This window comes from Thamnophis sirtalis, unplaced genomic scaffold (genome assembly GCF_051295495.1).
Source record: "Thamnophis sirtalis isolate CommonGarterSnake01/CBP01778 unplaced genomic scaffold, rThaSir2_p1.2 scaffold_4, whole genome shotgun sequence".
Lineage (NCBI taxonomy): Eukaryota > Metazoa > Chordata > Lepidosauria > Squamata > Natricidae > Thamnophis > Thamnophis sirtalis.
In genome coordinates this window covers 112640342-112655521 of record NW_028261384.1, presented here as the reverse complement: position 1 = coordinate 112655521, position 15180 = coordinate 112640342, and the positions used below count along the sequence as shown (strand labels likewise).

Below are 15180 nucleotides of genomic sequence, written 5' to 3'. Positions count from 1 at the left end.
AAAGTAAAAGCTTCAGCTATTACTTCAAAAGTTCACCAAGTCATTCTTACCTTAATTTCAAATTATACTATCGTTTACACAAGTCAGTTAAGGATTATGTTATTAGGAATGCCTAAAAACTTGCAAAAAAGTAGTGGTATCTATAATGGAATATTTGAAAAATGTAATAATATTTTAGATTATTACACATTGAAATTTCTGCTTAAATGTTTCTCTTTATCAACTGTTCCTTGATGTTCAGTTCAGGTTTTAGGATAATAATGAAACATTTTGGGAAAAAGATACAACTTAATAATCCAGCACCAGATGCCAAGATAGAGAAGATCTCCACAGCGACCATATGCTCTCCATTAGTGCCCTGATATGAAGGAATAAAGGACAGCCAGACACTGAAGAAAACCAGCATGCTGAAGGTAATGAACTTGGCTTCATTGAAAGTATCTGGCAACTTCCTGGCTAGGAAAGCCACAGTGAAGCTGACAATAGCCAAAAATCCCAAGTAGCCCAAGACATAATAAAACATACCAAGTGATCCTTCATTGCATTGCACTATAATTTCTCCAGGAAGGGAATGCATATCAAACTCTGGGAAAGGAGGAGCTGTACACAGCCATACAGCACAAATACTAGCCTGAATGAAGGAACAGCCAAACAGGATGAGAATGGTCAGTCTTCTCCCAAACCATTTCCTTATCCTAGATCCTGGCTTAGTGGCCATAAAAGCTAGAACTACAGTTATTGTTTTTGCTAATATACAAGAAACAGCCACTGTGAAGATGATACCAAAAGTTACTTGTCGTAAATAGCAAGTCACTATTTGTGGCTTACCAATAAATAACAAGGAGCAGAGAAAACAAAGCAATAAGGAGATGAGCAGACAGTAGGTGAGGTCCCTGTTGTTGGCTTTGACAATGGGAGTGTTCTGGTTCTTGATGAAAACTCCTAGTATCAGAATTGTGAGCACAACAAAAAATAAAGCCAAAAATGCTAAAGTAGTCCCCAAAGGATTCAGGAAAGAGAGAAAATGTAATCTTTTTGCAATACATTGATTTTTGTCTTCATTTGGAAATTGATCTTCTGGGCATTGGAAACAGTTGTCCATGTCTAAAAATAAATTTAAGTGGAGATATAATATAATGAAATGAATGAGCCTTTCTGCCAGATTTTGCATAGAATCTTTATTTCAAATATGAATAAAAATTGATAGAAACAAAAATTGTGTGAAATGGTAGAATATTAATCCTAGCTGATTCTTCCTTCATTTTTTCTTCATATTACCCTGAAGTCAAGAATTCTCTGCTCTACTACAAGTATATATATTTAACTGCCTAGAACTAATGGCTAACTGATATCTGTAACAGATTATCATTCTTAACTTCTACCTGCAGGGTGGAGTGGAAATCAAACATTAATAATTATTCTGTGTTCTTAAGCTTACTGCAGAGTTTCACTAGCATCTTTACTGATTTCTAATTACAGTTTGTAATAATTTATTGCACTGACCAAAACTCTAAATCAAAGAAAAAGATTCATGCATAAAAGATCAAACTTCCTTTCACATAATGCAATTATATATAATATTGTCAAAGAAGTCATGCTCTTTATATATTTTGATATGGCAAAAGTTATCTTTGCCTAGTGCAGCAAATGTTCTACCAAGGAAGAAGTAACCAAGACATCATTCTGGATATTGAAAATTTTGATTGTTAAATAACTCTTTCTAAATGATGTATTATATTAGAGAAGGAAGATAGTCATCCTATATAAATATTTGTAAATGCCTTATGCATAAAGTCAAAAATTTACATAGTAGGTTTCTACTGGAAGAAGAAAATCTTTTTGCAGCAACTGATTTTTTCTGATCAATTATTTATTTTTCTCGTATCTCTCATTCTCTCTCTCTCTCTCTCTCTCTCTCTCTCTCCCTCCCTCCCTCCCTCCCTCCCTCCTAGCTATTTGTCTATATCTCTCTCTATCTAATATAGATATATATCTAAATATCTATCATCTACCATTTATTTCTATCATCTACCACCTATATCATCCATCTATCTACCTATCTATCTAGCATCTATCTATCTATCTATCTATCTATCTATCTATCTATCTATCTATCTATCTATCTATCTTTCTATTCTATTCTATTCTATTCTATTCTATTCTATTCTATATCTATTTATTGGACTGTCTGTCTGTCTGTCTGTCTATCATCTACTCACCAACCTAACTTCTGATTGTTCTGGTGTCTTATTTTGGAAGTTTATCCACATACTCTGATAAACATTCTTTTTTGTAAATTCTGGTATTGAATATATGTTTTAATGGTTAGTATAAATTGTTTAACATGAGAGGTTATTGTATTGACTTTAGTACCAGCATTTTTTTAATACCAGTGTCCATTGTATTTGTAATTCATAACTGTTTATTATGTCTCCTACCTTTCTGGTCTGAAATCTTCCCATCTGGACAAGGAACACAATTGTAGCAGCAGAATGGTTCTCCTTCTTTCTTTTTTTGTCTGTAACCTGGATGGCATTTCTCATTACACAGAGCAACAGGAAGGATCTATCCATATGGCAAAGAAATAAATAAACATATCCTTGAAAACATAGTTGCTACAGATTTTTTTTTTAATCTGGGGAGATTTTATAACTGAATAAAAAAAAAGCATCTGGGTGAGTTTGGAAATTGACCTAATTCAATGACTACAGCTCCCTAACCAGATAAGTAATAACAGGTAATGGTTCCAGGATTTCTCCAGTCTTCAACCCCCCAAATATTGAATCTTAAACTAGAGATATAACTATTAAAATCAAAGAAAGCTCTTCTAAAACAATTTCATGTTTTTGAAAAGAGGTTATTTTAAACAAATCAAGAGAATAATGAATATTTTTCCACTTCCTTGTCATTCTGCAGCTGACTTTGATTTAGAATTAAAAGCTGTTTGTTTTACACGATAGCTTAGAGTATAAAATATATTCACTGATTTACCTCTAAACTCAATTGAGTAGAAATCATTTATGAATTACAAAGACTGGGTGCTTTCCCATTTAGCTTTCATATTTGAAATTATATTTGTACTTTACCTGATTAAATGAACTATGCCACGTGATGGCCTCTTCATGAATAGTTAATTGATGACCACTTAAAGCTAGTGGGTCCAGGTATCCAACTTTCATACGAAGAAAAGATTTGTTTGGGAAAGTGATCCAGTTGATAATATCAAATCCAGCTACCAATTCACCATTCTCATCAAAAGATACAGTGTCTCCAGCACTATTGTTAAATGAGATGGTCCTTAGAAAATGGTGAAGCTAAAGTGAAATAAGCAAACAATTTTAAAACATTATAACTAGAGAAAAAATGTCTCTTGGTTGATGTCATTTATATAATTTATAAAATGGAGAAGTATGTATGTTCAACACGTCATTGTAATAAGAACTTTCCTCTAATATTATATTGTTAAATATATATTAAATATTAATTAAGAATATAAAACAGTTACCTATTTGAATAGAAATTGTTTTATCTAAACTGTTTCAGTTTATGGACTAGCCACTAAAAGCATTTGGGAAACTCACAAGAAAAACATGTAATACCTTCATTTTCATGCATTTCAATAATTTTCAATTATTTCACCCAATAATTATTCATTTGCATCTATAGAAAAATGGATGGAAATATGAAAGAGTGGCAAATTTGTCATGCCACAAGAACTGTGTCAACATTTTGACATTAGTCTGATCTAGTAGTTTAGGCACCACAATAGAAACTGTAACTTCTAATCCCACTTTAAGAATGAAAGCTAGCTGGGTAACTTTGAGCGAGCTCACTCTTTCTGAGCCCGACTCATTAAGAGGAATGCTTTTCTGAAGAAAAGAATAATAATAAGTATTGGTACCTACCACCTTGAGTTATTCATAAAAATAATAAAGGTGGAAATTTAAAAAGCTAATCAGTTTGCCTAGCTACATATGTTTTTCTGTTTACTACTGAGAAATCCAACAATCTATAATATTGTTATGATCAAGAACCATTTGTAAAATTTCTTTTTAAGTTAAAGTTAAATTATTATGCATAATATTTCATTTATTACTGTTGTTAAATTAGTTTTCAATTATTCTTGAACATCTGTGTTTTTTTAAATAAGTGAAAAATACATACCACCTCCTTTGACAATACTGCAAGCAGAATATATTTAAATACAGTAGATTTAAGACAAGTTCCAAATCTTAAATTGGAACTCAAGTTTATCATTATGAAATGATTCATAGAATATTTATCAACCTTCCAAATAAACCAGGAACATGTTATCCAAATTGTCCAAATATTGTCTTCATTGTCCAAATGAAGCCTGTTTATGTTTATGATATGAAATCTACTGGATACCTCTAATTCTTATCTTTCCCAATATTTAAAAATGGTAGGTTGCTTTGTACAGAACTATAGGAAAGTTGATTATGAGAACATTCTAGGACCAGTTATCTGGTTTCCATGTGATATTGAACTAATCATACAACTATTGTTAAATAATTCAATGGTTTCAATAATTCAATTATTACATTTACTGTTGCCTTTGTTTTTGTTTTCTTTATTGCTTGCTCTAGACTAAATTTTGTGTTGTAAGTCTTTCAGAGACAGACTTTATTTTGTTATTGTCCATAATCAGGAACCACCACAATTTGGTGGCTGAGATGTCTGACCTTTTGTGAAATATGATAAGATTGTACGAAGTGATTCATGAACCCAGGACAAAATCTACGTTATTTAAATTAGATCTAAAATTAATAAATATTTAAATGAATTAATATAATTCTTCTATCATGTGTATGCAATATTATTTGACAATTTTGGGAGGAGGCTGCAATTAAGGCTTTTGGAGAACCAAATGTGGGTCACAGATTGATGTTGCACATCTCCGTTATATAGAAGTAGGCTTGTATATTGCCATTAATATAATTCAAAGATGGGCAGCCTCTGGGCTTCATGCTTCAGAAGATGCTTATGACAAAACATAACATTAGTGATAAAAGATTTTGAAAGATGTTTTGTCCAACATTCCTATGGAGATTCAACAGAGAGGAGTCTCTTTTTTGGAGACTTATCTTATCAATTTATAAAAATAGGAAAGAAGAGAAAAGAATATTTCAGTTTTTATCAAGAGGCAAAGATATAATGTCCTTTGCACAAAACTCTGGACTGTGATGGCTAGTATGCTGCCCAAAGTCATTAAAGGTTGTGTGGCATATTTATTTATTTATTTATTTATTTATTTATTTATTTATTTATTTATTTATTTATTTATTTATTTATTTATTTATTTATTTATTTATTTATTTGACTTATATACTGCTTCATAGGGCTTTCAGCCCTCTCTAAGCGTTTTACAAATTTTTTAGCAAATTGAGTCAGCAACTTGCCCCCACAGTCCGGGTCCTCATTTCACCCACCCCGGAAGGATGGAAGGCTGAGTCGACCTTGAGCCGGTGAGATTTGAACCACTGAACTGCAGATCACAGTCAGCTAAAGTGGCCTGCAGTACTGCACCCTAACCACTCCGCCACCTTGGCTCATTCACTCATTCACGTTACTATGATTTGTCACACAGCAAAATATTCAGACTCAATTTGATATTTGTATTCTCCAATGGAGTCCCTCTCAAGGGCCTGGATTTGATATACATGTAAAGGTACTATCCAGGATGTATGTTATTCTAAGTAAATCTGCCTTTTGCAGATAATCCTAATCTGACATTGTCAAAGCCAATGATGTTCAAATGGGAACTAGGTGTTTAGGATGGCACCCAAGGTAGCTGTTATTATTGATACTATTTTGCTTACTTTTACCATAGTTGTTTTATATTTATTTCCATACCTTTGTATTTTTTTTATTTCCTCAATTTTTTACTCTTCTATTCTGCTGTTTCTAGATACTGCCATGTCCACTATCCACATTATCTGTGTCTTTCTTATCAGCATTTATAATCTGGGGTGTTATGTGGCAGGTATTTGTCTGTTCAAATCTTAAAGTCCCAAAGGACTCTACTTTCTTCATTTTCTTCCAGTTTGTCTGTTTTGTGGTTTCACCAGATCTCACTTCCAGAGAAATTGTATTTTCTCCAGATATCTCAATGTATGATTGTGGCTACTTTATCATGCCATGCTTATAGTCAATCTGTGCTAACTTTCAGCAGCTAACTGGGTGGTCTGTTTTTGCAAATATGCTATATACCAGTGATGGCGAACCTTTTTTGCCTCAGTTACCAAAAGCACACAATCATGCACGCTGTCACGCAAGCTCGCCTGCCCACCCCCATAATTTAATCCCCCAACACTATGCTCCCTGCCCCATGCATGTGCTCATAGCTTTCTTGGAGTCTGGGGAAGGCAAAAACGGCCTCCCCCGCTCCCTGGTGGCTTTCCAGAGGTTGGAAACGGTCCATTTCCTGACTTCCAGTGGGCCTGATAGGTCTGTTTTTTGCCCTCCCCAAGCTACAGATGCTTTCTAGGAGCCTGGGGAGGGTGAAAAACAGCCCAACATGCAAACCGGAAGTTCGGGAATGGACTTTTGGGTTGCCCATTGGGCAGCTTTTCTCCCTTCGGAGGGTGAAAAACAGCCAAAAATCAGCAGGCCAGCATGCACATGCATGCTGGAGCTAGCAGGGCAATTCCTCCAATGCCCTCAGAAATGGCTCCATCAGTCACCTTTGGCACGTGTGCCATAGGTTTGTCATCACGGCTATATACCTAACTAGGTATATGCTATATACCTAGATCTAATCACTATGAGATTGATGGGAAGAGAGAGCGAGAGAATACCCTCACTTATTGGTATTTATTGAGCTTGGTTGTTGGCTATGGCAAAAAATTGCCAAACAAGCCAACAACAGACAGTACAATAAAAAAAATGAGAGGAAGAGAGAGGGGGGAGGGAGGGAGAAAAAGAGAGAGAGAGAGAGAATAGGCAAACAGAGATCTAAAGATGGAGTAATAGAAGAAAAAAGAAAGGAAAAGAGAAAGAGGAATATTGAATTAGTCCCCAACATAGCTGTGTGGGAGAAAGTATTTTATAACAGGCAAGATGAAAAGTTTGAATGTAGTTAAACACTATAACTCCATGATAACCTCTCAGAAATAACACCTGTTATATATTGCATTTACCATAATAAATACAAGTATTTATCTGGAAAGCATTACCTGCCAATGTAGCAGTTTTGGGGGATCTAACCTGGATGGGACATAAGCTTTAATCTGGGTGGAAGATAAGAACATTTTATGCAAAGCATGTACTATGGCATGGACTGCATTGTAGATGCTGTAGCTTTGACTAGTCATAGTCATTTCAAAGAGTGTTGCAGGAAGACTTTCCAAGTTCTCTTCTCCAGTGCAAGAATTATTGCTCTCTTTGCCCTCATGAGAATTAGGAAATAGGCAGTTGAATGCTTGTTCCCAGAAGATCTTGATAAACCCATCTTCTTTTGACCAGATAGGGTGAAGAGAATACAAAAATTCTGTAAATCCCAGAACTTCTTTTGAACGACTTGCCAAAGACAAGGCACCATGGAAAACATGTATATCAAATTGTCGGTGGAATGTCTCTGATGAGAAATCCCACTGGGCTGTCATAAGCCATACTTTGCCTATGGTTAGTTGTGTTGGACTTTCTAAGCTTTCATAAAGATATAACAGCCATTTCAAAAATGCCACAGTTTGAGAATCTGCATTTACAATATAGACTTTGACTTTGGCTAATGAAGCAGCCATAGAAACAAGGGGTTCAAATGATTCAAAATTCTCTAAAACACCAGAAAGGGTTTGTATTCTTTCAATGATGGCTGCACAGATTGCATACTGGGAAAGCATGGGTAACAAGGCCTGCACAAATTTTTCTCCTTGATCATCATCTGGTGAAATAATTCCAATCCATTTCCATTGGAAAAAAAGGAGCACCTGAATAAGTCCCATGTATTGATTTGTTTCACTGGGGATCATCCGGTAGAAAAAAGGGAGCTGTGTTTTAATGTTCGTCACTGGAGCAAATACACAGCAAGCAATCTAAGTTAAAAATATATTAAAAGAACAAAAGAAGGGTAAATGATAACTGTTGGTTCTGAATTTTCCATATTCTATTAACATTCTCATATCTGTTTCATTGTTTGTAAACTTTAACTGGGTAGAACATAGGACAACATTTTTTAAGCAATATACATGTACATCAGACAATGTAAAAATTCATTAAAAGCTGGAACCTATTACTTCCTTGGGAGAGAAATTTCACAGAGTTGTGGACACTTCGCTAGTGCTGCCACACTGGCACACTAAGATAATCAGGCACAATTATAAAATCATCATTTTCAGTGCTCTCTGACAAGTTCCTACAAGAAAAGTCAATGGGGAAGTCAACAGGAAGTCAAAGTCCTGTTCCCACTGCTTATTTGCCTAGGTGTGGTCATTCTGCCTCACAATTATCTCTAAAACTGTGGCTCAACTGGTCACAGAGTGTGTGTGTGTGTGTTTGTGCATGCATCTCTCTCCACACACACACACACAGACATGCATATACACTCATACATTCATACATACATACATATAATATACTGTATATGATTAGACTATCTTGTAAGCCATTCAAAGTCACTTCAAAGTGCAATATGAGCATCACTCATCTCACAATTTGAGGTGGCCCTTGGGTAACTCACAGATAATAAACTATATAGATAAATAAACAATTACAACTATAAAATCATATTTAAATTACAAGAGATTAAAACAAATGGAAAAACAACAGGTTTAGAGTAGATAGGTATTAATGACTTCTCTGTAGTATACTAGTCACCAATAGCCAACAGCTTCTCCTTTAGGGCCTTACACCAACCAGCATAACCAAATTTTATGACATTTCCTGAAAGTCAAAATGGTTGGGTCATACCTCACTTCCTACAGCAAGGTATTCCAAAGGAATATGGCAGAAAAGGCTCTTCTCCTGCATCCCACCAGCACAATTTCTTGGCCAGTTGGGACTGCACTAGGCCTATTCTGCCAGCAAGACTGGGATTGGTCTATCCAATGAGTAAAGAGGGCTCCTCCAATATCCTGGACCTATGCCATAAAGGACTTTAAATGTAAAGACCAATACCTTGAATTGGACCCAGAAACATATTGGCAGCCAATGCCATTTTCCTAACATTAATGTTATATAACCCATTCTAGAGACCTCGAAAACTTTCTTTACTGTTCTATTGTAGACCAATTATAGCTTCCAAATACTCTGCAATGGTAGCCCATGTTGAGTGTGTCGCAATAATGAAATGGCATAAGTGACTGAAAGCAGAGCCTCACAATCCAGAAATTAACACAGTTGTTGCACAACCCAAAATAGTGCAAAGACTCTCCTAGCTATGATTGGCTCATTCTTTTTGAGCAAAAATCACAAGTCCAGCAGAACCTGCAAGTCTTATAGCAGATTTGTCTAGGGTAGTTCCCCCTCATCCAGAAGTAAATATGATAACTCTCCGGATCTTGAGGCTCTGCATATTCACAATGACTCGATCTTACCATGGTTCAGTTGGTGCTTATTGCCCCCTATCCAGACCCCTACATCCTTCATGCACGATGAAAGGGCAGCCACATCAATACAAAGATGGAGATGTAAAGCTGAGTATTGTCAGCATATTGATGATATCTCATCCCATGTTATTGGATATTGTCACTCAGTGGCTTCATGTAGATGTTAAAAAGAGAGTACCGAGTCCCACAAAGGAGTGGCTACAGGCTGGATCTCTTAATCCCTATCAACACATATTTTCAGTGATGAAAATAACAACTGTTTTACTCAATAGGCAAGAGCCACATAGTTTTGGAAAACCACCATCAAAAGAGAGAAATTGAGACTGTGTCTATTTGCTAATGTGAACATGTCCACATTTTGTACTTGTTTAAGACTGAGAAACTATCGCCTTTCATGACTGAACTAAAGTGATTTTCTCCTGGTGTTTCTGAACTACCTAATTCCAAAAAAGAGTAAAAGAAAGGGAAAAACCAGGAGTTGTTTCCAAAATCCATTTGAGGATATAATTCTATTAGGAAAATTCAAAATTATATTATGGTGCAGATGTTTTCAAGGTATAAGAATTCTTCAAAGTGAAGTTAGTTTTTAAAAACAGAGAAATAAAGTGGGTGGCAAATAATTTGCTTCTTATCATCTTAAATTGAATGTAAAACTAGAGAGAACAGAAAATGGGCTTCCATGAGACTGCCCTTAAATTACATTCCTGACCTATTTCTAATGTCATTGTGATTATTCCTTAAAGATAAATTTAGCAGAATTTTAAAATTCATGGCCTACCTGCACATACCTGAGGAATCTTATAGATGCCTAAAACTGTAGACATATGAAGAGAGACTTTGGCATCAAGACCTCCAATTGCAGATATCAAATTAGTTTGCTTCTTGCAGTTGTAATTTGGAATAGTCTTTCTCCGGGCAGACAGAAGTTTCAGGGTGTTCTGATAAGACATCTTTGCATTCTTGTAGCTGTCATAAATGTGGAACCCTATGCTGATATTTGGCAATATGTCGGGATTCTCATTGATCTGCTTCACAGCAAATATTAATGAAAGTACATGTTGGTAATTCTTTAACGTTGCCCTAAGGAAAATGTATATAACATATGAAATAACTATCACATTATTTTGTATGCATATTACTGCATCTAGAAACAAATTTAAATGTTTGAAAAGTCACATAAAGGCTTACACAGAAATGAATTTTCATTGACATACTTTGAGTACTGTTTGACAAATAACAACTTTTTTGTTTTTGTAATTCAATTTTAAGCTATAAATATTTCCAATTATGTTGAATAAAAAAAGTGCTGCTCTAAAATTAAGTTTGATTTAGTGTTTTCAAGGACATAAACTTAGCTTTGTTTCAAGCATTATGGAACTAACCTGTCTCAGCCATCAGTGATTATATCTAATCAACAATCCAATCTAGAAATCCTATAATTCCTCTCCTAGTAATAAGCAAGCCTGAAAATTCATTACGATCAGTTAAGGATACATAAGTGATTCAATATTAACTGTAAAACCAAAAGTCAAAGCTAATTTATTTCACAATTAGATGTTTTATTCAATAGCAATGGAAAGTATTGATTATAGATTGTATGAAAGTGCAAAAAAAGTTTTAAAATCCAACCAATAATAGTATGTTTTTGGGCTATTGCAACCACAGAAACAACCTGCATCTAGGTCTTTATTTTTTAAAATTAATAATATTAAGAGGAAAAATATATTTCTATTGCTACAGTGATCAAAACGTTCAACAGAAGTAATGATTTGCTGGGTTTTTCCGTGCAGAATAGAAGAGTGTAGATCAGGTGGGTTCAGGCAGTCACTATTGCCGGTTTGCTTGTGAGCATGCATGCGCAGTGCAAAAAAAAATGTTCTGCGCATGCGTAGAAGCAAAAAAGAAAGATGGCAGTGCCTATGGCATCACCCAGAGAACCAGTTCAGGGGTGTGGCAGGCTGGGGTCGTTGCCAGTTCCAGTAACCCAGGCCGCCAAACCACTACCAGTTCAGCTGAACCAGTAGGAACCCACCACTGGTGTGAATAAGATTTGTCTTCTTTTCTCCTCACTTCTCTTCCCTTCTTTTTTTCCCCATCTCCCTGTCCTCTCTTTCTCACTGCCTGCTTCTAGCTATGGCATATTGGAAACAGATTGAAAAGTAGGATGTATCCAATATTCACTTTTTTTCTGAGATTGTAGGCTGATCTCCAACACAAAGGCAAAAGGTGTACCTTGTGAATTTTTTTCTCCCCACCCCCACTCCCCACCCCCCAAAAAGTGATGTAATTTATTGATTCTTCCTTATTAAACAAATGAGTTTAAAGTGGCTTATGTGAAGCAGTGTTATATTATTGTACACTGAAACTGACATCTGTGGAATATCAGTGGAATGGTAATAATCTATGTAATGCCAACAGAACATGTAAAAATGTAGATATTTATATAGTCACAAGTACCTTTAAACAAATTAGCTTGAGCCTAACAAATTATTAAAAAATCAATATAAATCAATACACATACAGACAGACACACACACACATTTGAATGATAAAATATGATACTGTGATCTATTTAAAAAGGAAAGGGAATTAAAAGACTCAAAAAACAAACATGGAAATGTTAGTATTATTTTAGAGAAAGAAGATGAAAAAAGTAGTAATAAACCCAGATCCTACCTTGAAGGAAGTCGTAGGATAAGAACTATCAAGGGATTTTAAAAAAAGCAAAACTTGTCATGATATAGAAATAGAACTTAGAACCAAGTGAATTCAAATTTATTTCTGTAAGGTTAACAATAACAAACACTTCAAAAATACTTTTTTCAAGCTTTTTTTTAATGAATTAGATCACACTCAGAATACTTCCTACTTCCAGTTACTACCAGATGAAATTTCCTTACACGAGTTCTTCTACCACCTTTGTTTCGGGATGTTCCTCAAAGTTGCTTATTTCCACCAGGCAATGAAATTGTGAAGCAATCCCTCCGATTATTATATCCCCTGGTTTGGAATACTCATATGGGAACTGGAAGGGATCACTCATAGAGCAGATGTTATCATGTGCCTTGAAATTTGTTAGGACCAGGTGGAGCAGTTGCCAAAGGAAAAGCTGCAGCAAAAATACCCTTTCCATGGCATGCATTGCTTTAAGACACTGTCCAGTACTGCCTATTTTTTGAGTCTACTTGTTTTATTAATATTCAGTCTACATTACATTATAAATTTTAAAAGGATAATAAAATCATATTTCACTCAACCCACAACTTTAATAAGATTTTTCTTTGGATTTCTCCTTGAAAATATGCATCTATCCTAAAATACACATTTTAGCTTAATTTTTCCCCAAATCCATATTTTCTCCTCATTCTTTCTTTTTAAAATTTGAAGTACATTTTAAGTGAAGAACTGCAGCATGTAAATCAGAATGTATGATCCAAATAAGCAGCTTATTGAGCTGAGAAAGACAACTTAGTTTAATTAATTACAAATTTTGTGATCCAAACAAATTCTGAAGGTCATCAGTACTGGATTGTTCTGATAAAATGAAACATCAGACTGATGGGACACTGCCTATCTTTGCAGTTTATTTTTTAGTTTCAAATGCACCACGATATTTTATATTAACTTTCATATGTTGTTAGTGAAAGAGTTCATTGGCTTGAGAAAATGCATCTGAGTTTGGCAGAGGAATAATCTAACATAATTACAATGTTCAAAGACTTGTCCATAGGGAATGGTGTAATACTTTATATTCTACAACTTTATGAGAAACAAAACAAAATCTAATATTTAGGTTATTAAAATTATTAGCATGAATTAATATTCATGTTATTAAAAGAAGCAAAGAAACATTCTGAATTGTTATAATGCATGTGAAAAAATTGCAAAACTCGTCAGATAAATTTAGGAGAAATTTAAAACTCAGGATTGAAAGTAGGGGTTCTTGGTGCTTTGTGTGCTTGATAATCTTCCAGCAGATATTTCATTACCCAAAGTAGACAACATCCTCAGGGCTGGTAGGGAATTGGGTTTGCTCTTATTTTATATTCTAGTACCACTATTCTTTCTGATTTTACCCATATGAAAATATATATGGATTCTCTTTCCAGGATTCATTCAAATAAATATTTCTGATATAACAAGCTCATATGATCCTATCCCACTTTAAAAAAGGGATAGAGGTAGACTGGATCACCAAGATGTGAATCCATGGAAGGTAGAATTCAAATATGATTTTGTGATGGCTGTGTTAGGAATAGGAATAGGAATAGGAATAAGTTTATTTATAGGCCGCCCTTTTCCCTGAGGGGACTCAGGGCGGCTAACAACTTATAGGGAGGGGATACAAACAGTAACATATAACATAACACATAATTAAAAAATAAACAACATTCATTCAGCATTCAGGTGGGGGCGAATCAAATCTTTACCCCCAGGCCTGGCAGGATAGCCAGCTCTTGAGGGCTGCGCGGAAGGTCTGAAGGGTGGTGAGGGTACGAATCTCCACGGGGAGATCGTTCCAGAGGGTCGGAGCTGCTACTGAAAAGGCTCTCCTCCGCGTAGTGGCCAGCCGGCACTGGCTGGCAGATGGCACTCGGAGGAGGCCTAATCTATGAGATCTAATCGGTCTTGAGGAGGTAATTGGCAGGAGGCGGTCTCTCAAGTACCCAGATCCACTACCATGAAGGGCTTTATAGGTGGTAAGAAGCACCTTGAAGCGCACACGGAGATCAACAGGTAGCCAGCGCAGCTCGCGGAGGATAGGTGTTATGTGGGTGAACTGAGGTGCACCCACAATCACTCGCGCGGCCGCATTCTGGACTAGCTGAAGTCGCCGGATGCTCTTCAAGGGCAGCCCCATGTAGAGCACGTTGCAGTATTCCAGCCTAGAGGTCACGAGGGCGTGAGTGACTGTTGTGAGGGCCTCCCAATTCAGGTAGGGTCGCAACTGGCGCACCAGGCGAACCTGGGCAAATGCCCCCCTGGTCACAGCCGACAGGTGGTAATCAAAGGTCAGCTGTGGGTCCAGGAGGACTCCCAAGTTGCGAACCCTGTCTGAGGGGTGTAAAATTTGGCCCCACAGCCTGAGCGATGGAACGCTAACCAAATTATTGGGAGGGAAACACAACAGCCACTCGGTCTTTTCCAGGTTGAGTACAAGCTTGTTAGCCCGCATCCAGTCCCTGACAGCCTCAAGACCCTGGCTCATCACGTCCACCGCTTCATTGAGTTGGCACGGGGCGGACAGATACAGCTGCGTATCATCCGCATATTGATGGTATCTTATCCCGTGCCTCCGAATGATCTCGCCTAGCGGTTTCATGTAGATGTTAAATAGTTCGGGGGACAGGACCGACCCCTGTGGCACCCCATATGTTAGGGGCCTCATGGTCGATCTCTGTCCCCCAACCAACACCGACTGCGACCTGTCCGAGAGGTAGGAGGAGAACCACTGCAAAACAGTGCCTCCCACCCCCACCTCCCGCAGTCGTCGCAGAAGGATACCATGGTCGATGGTATCGAAAGCTGCCGAGAGGTCAAGAAGAACCAAGATGGAGGCGTGGCCTCCATCCATGGCTCTCCAGAGATCATCGGTCAATGAGACCAAAGGGGT

At 36.5% G+C, this 15180-nt stretch overlaps 1 protein-coding gene across 1 annotated transcript; it reads right to left on the bottom strand.

The window, feature by feature from the left end:
- Positions 1 to 202: 202 nt before the first annotated feature.
- Positions 203 to 12609, bottom strand: LOC106551913 (vomeronasal type-2 receptor 26-like). The gene is made up of 6 exons (XM_087714600.1): positions 12467 to 12609; positions 10355 to 10646; positions 7197 to 8054; positions 3087 to 3314; positions 2439 to 2565; positions 203 to 1104 (listed from the first exon to the last, which is right to left on the bottom strand). Exons 1-6 carry the CDS (start codon positions 12607 to 12609, stop codon positions 203 to 205), a joined length of 2550 nt encoding a protein of 849 aa, XP_087570726.1.
- Between the last annotated feature and the right edge of the window lie 2571 nt (positions 12610 to 15180).

Excerpts from the sequence above, each read along its gene's own strand:
- LOC106551913 (XM_087714600.1), bottom strand. The coding sequence starts at position 12,609 with ATGAGTGATCCCTTCCAGTTCCCATATGAGTATTCCAAACCAGGGGAT. Across the intron at positions 3,315-7,196 it reads CAAAACTGCTACATTGGCAG|CTTCACCATTTTCTAAGGAC; the intron begins GTAATGCTTTCC and ends ATTTCACTTTAG. Across the intron at positions 1,105-2,438 it reads GAAGATTTCAGACCAGAAAG|ACATGGACAACTGTTTCCAA; the intron begins GTAGGAGACATA and ends ATTTATTTTTAG.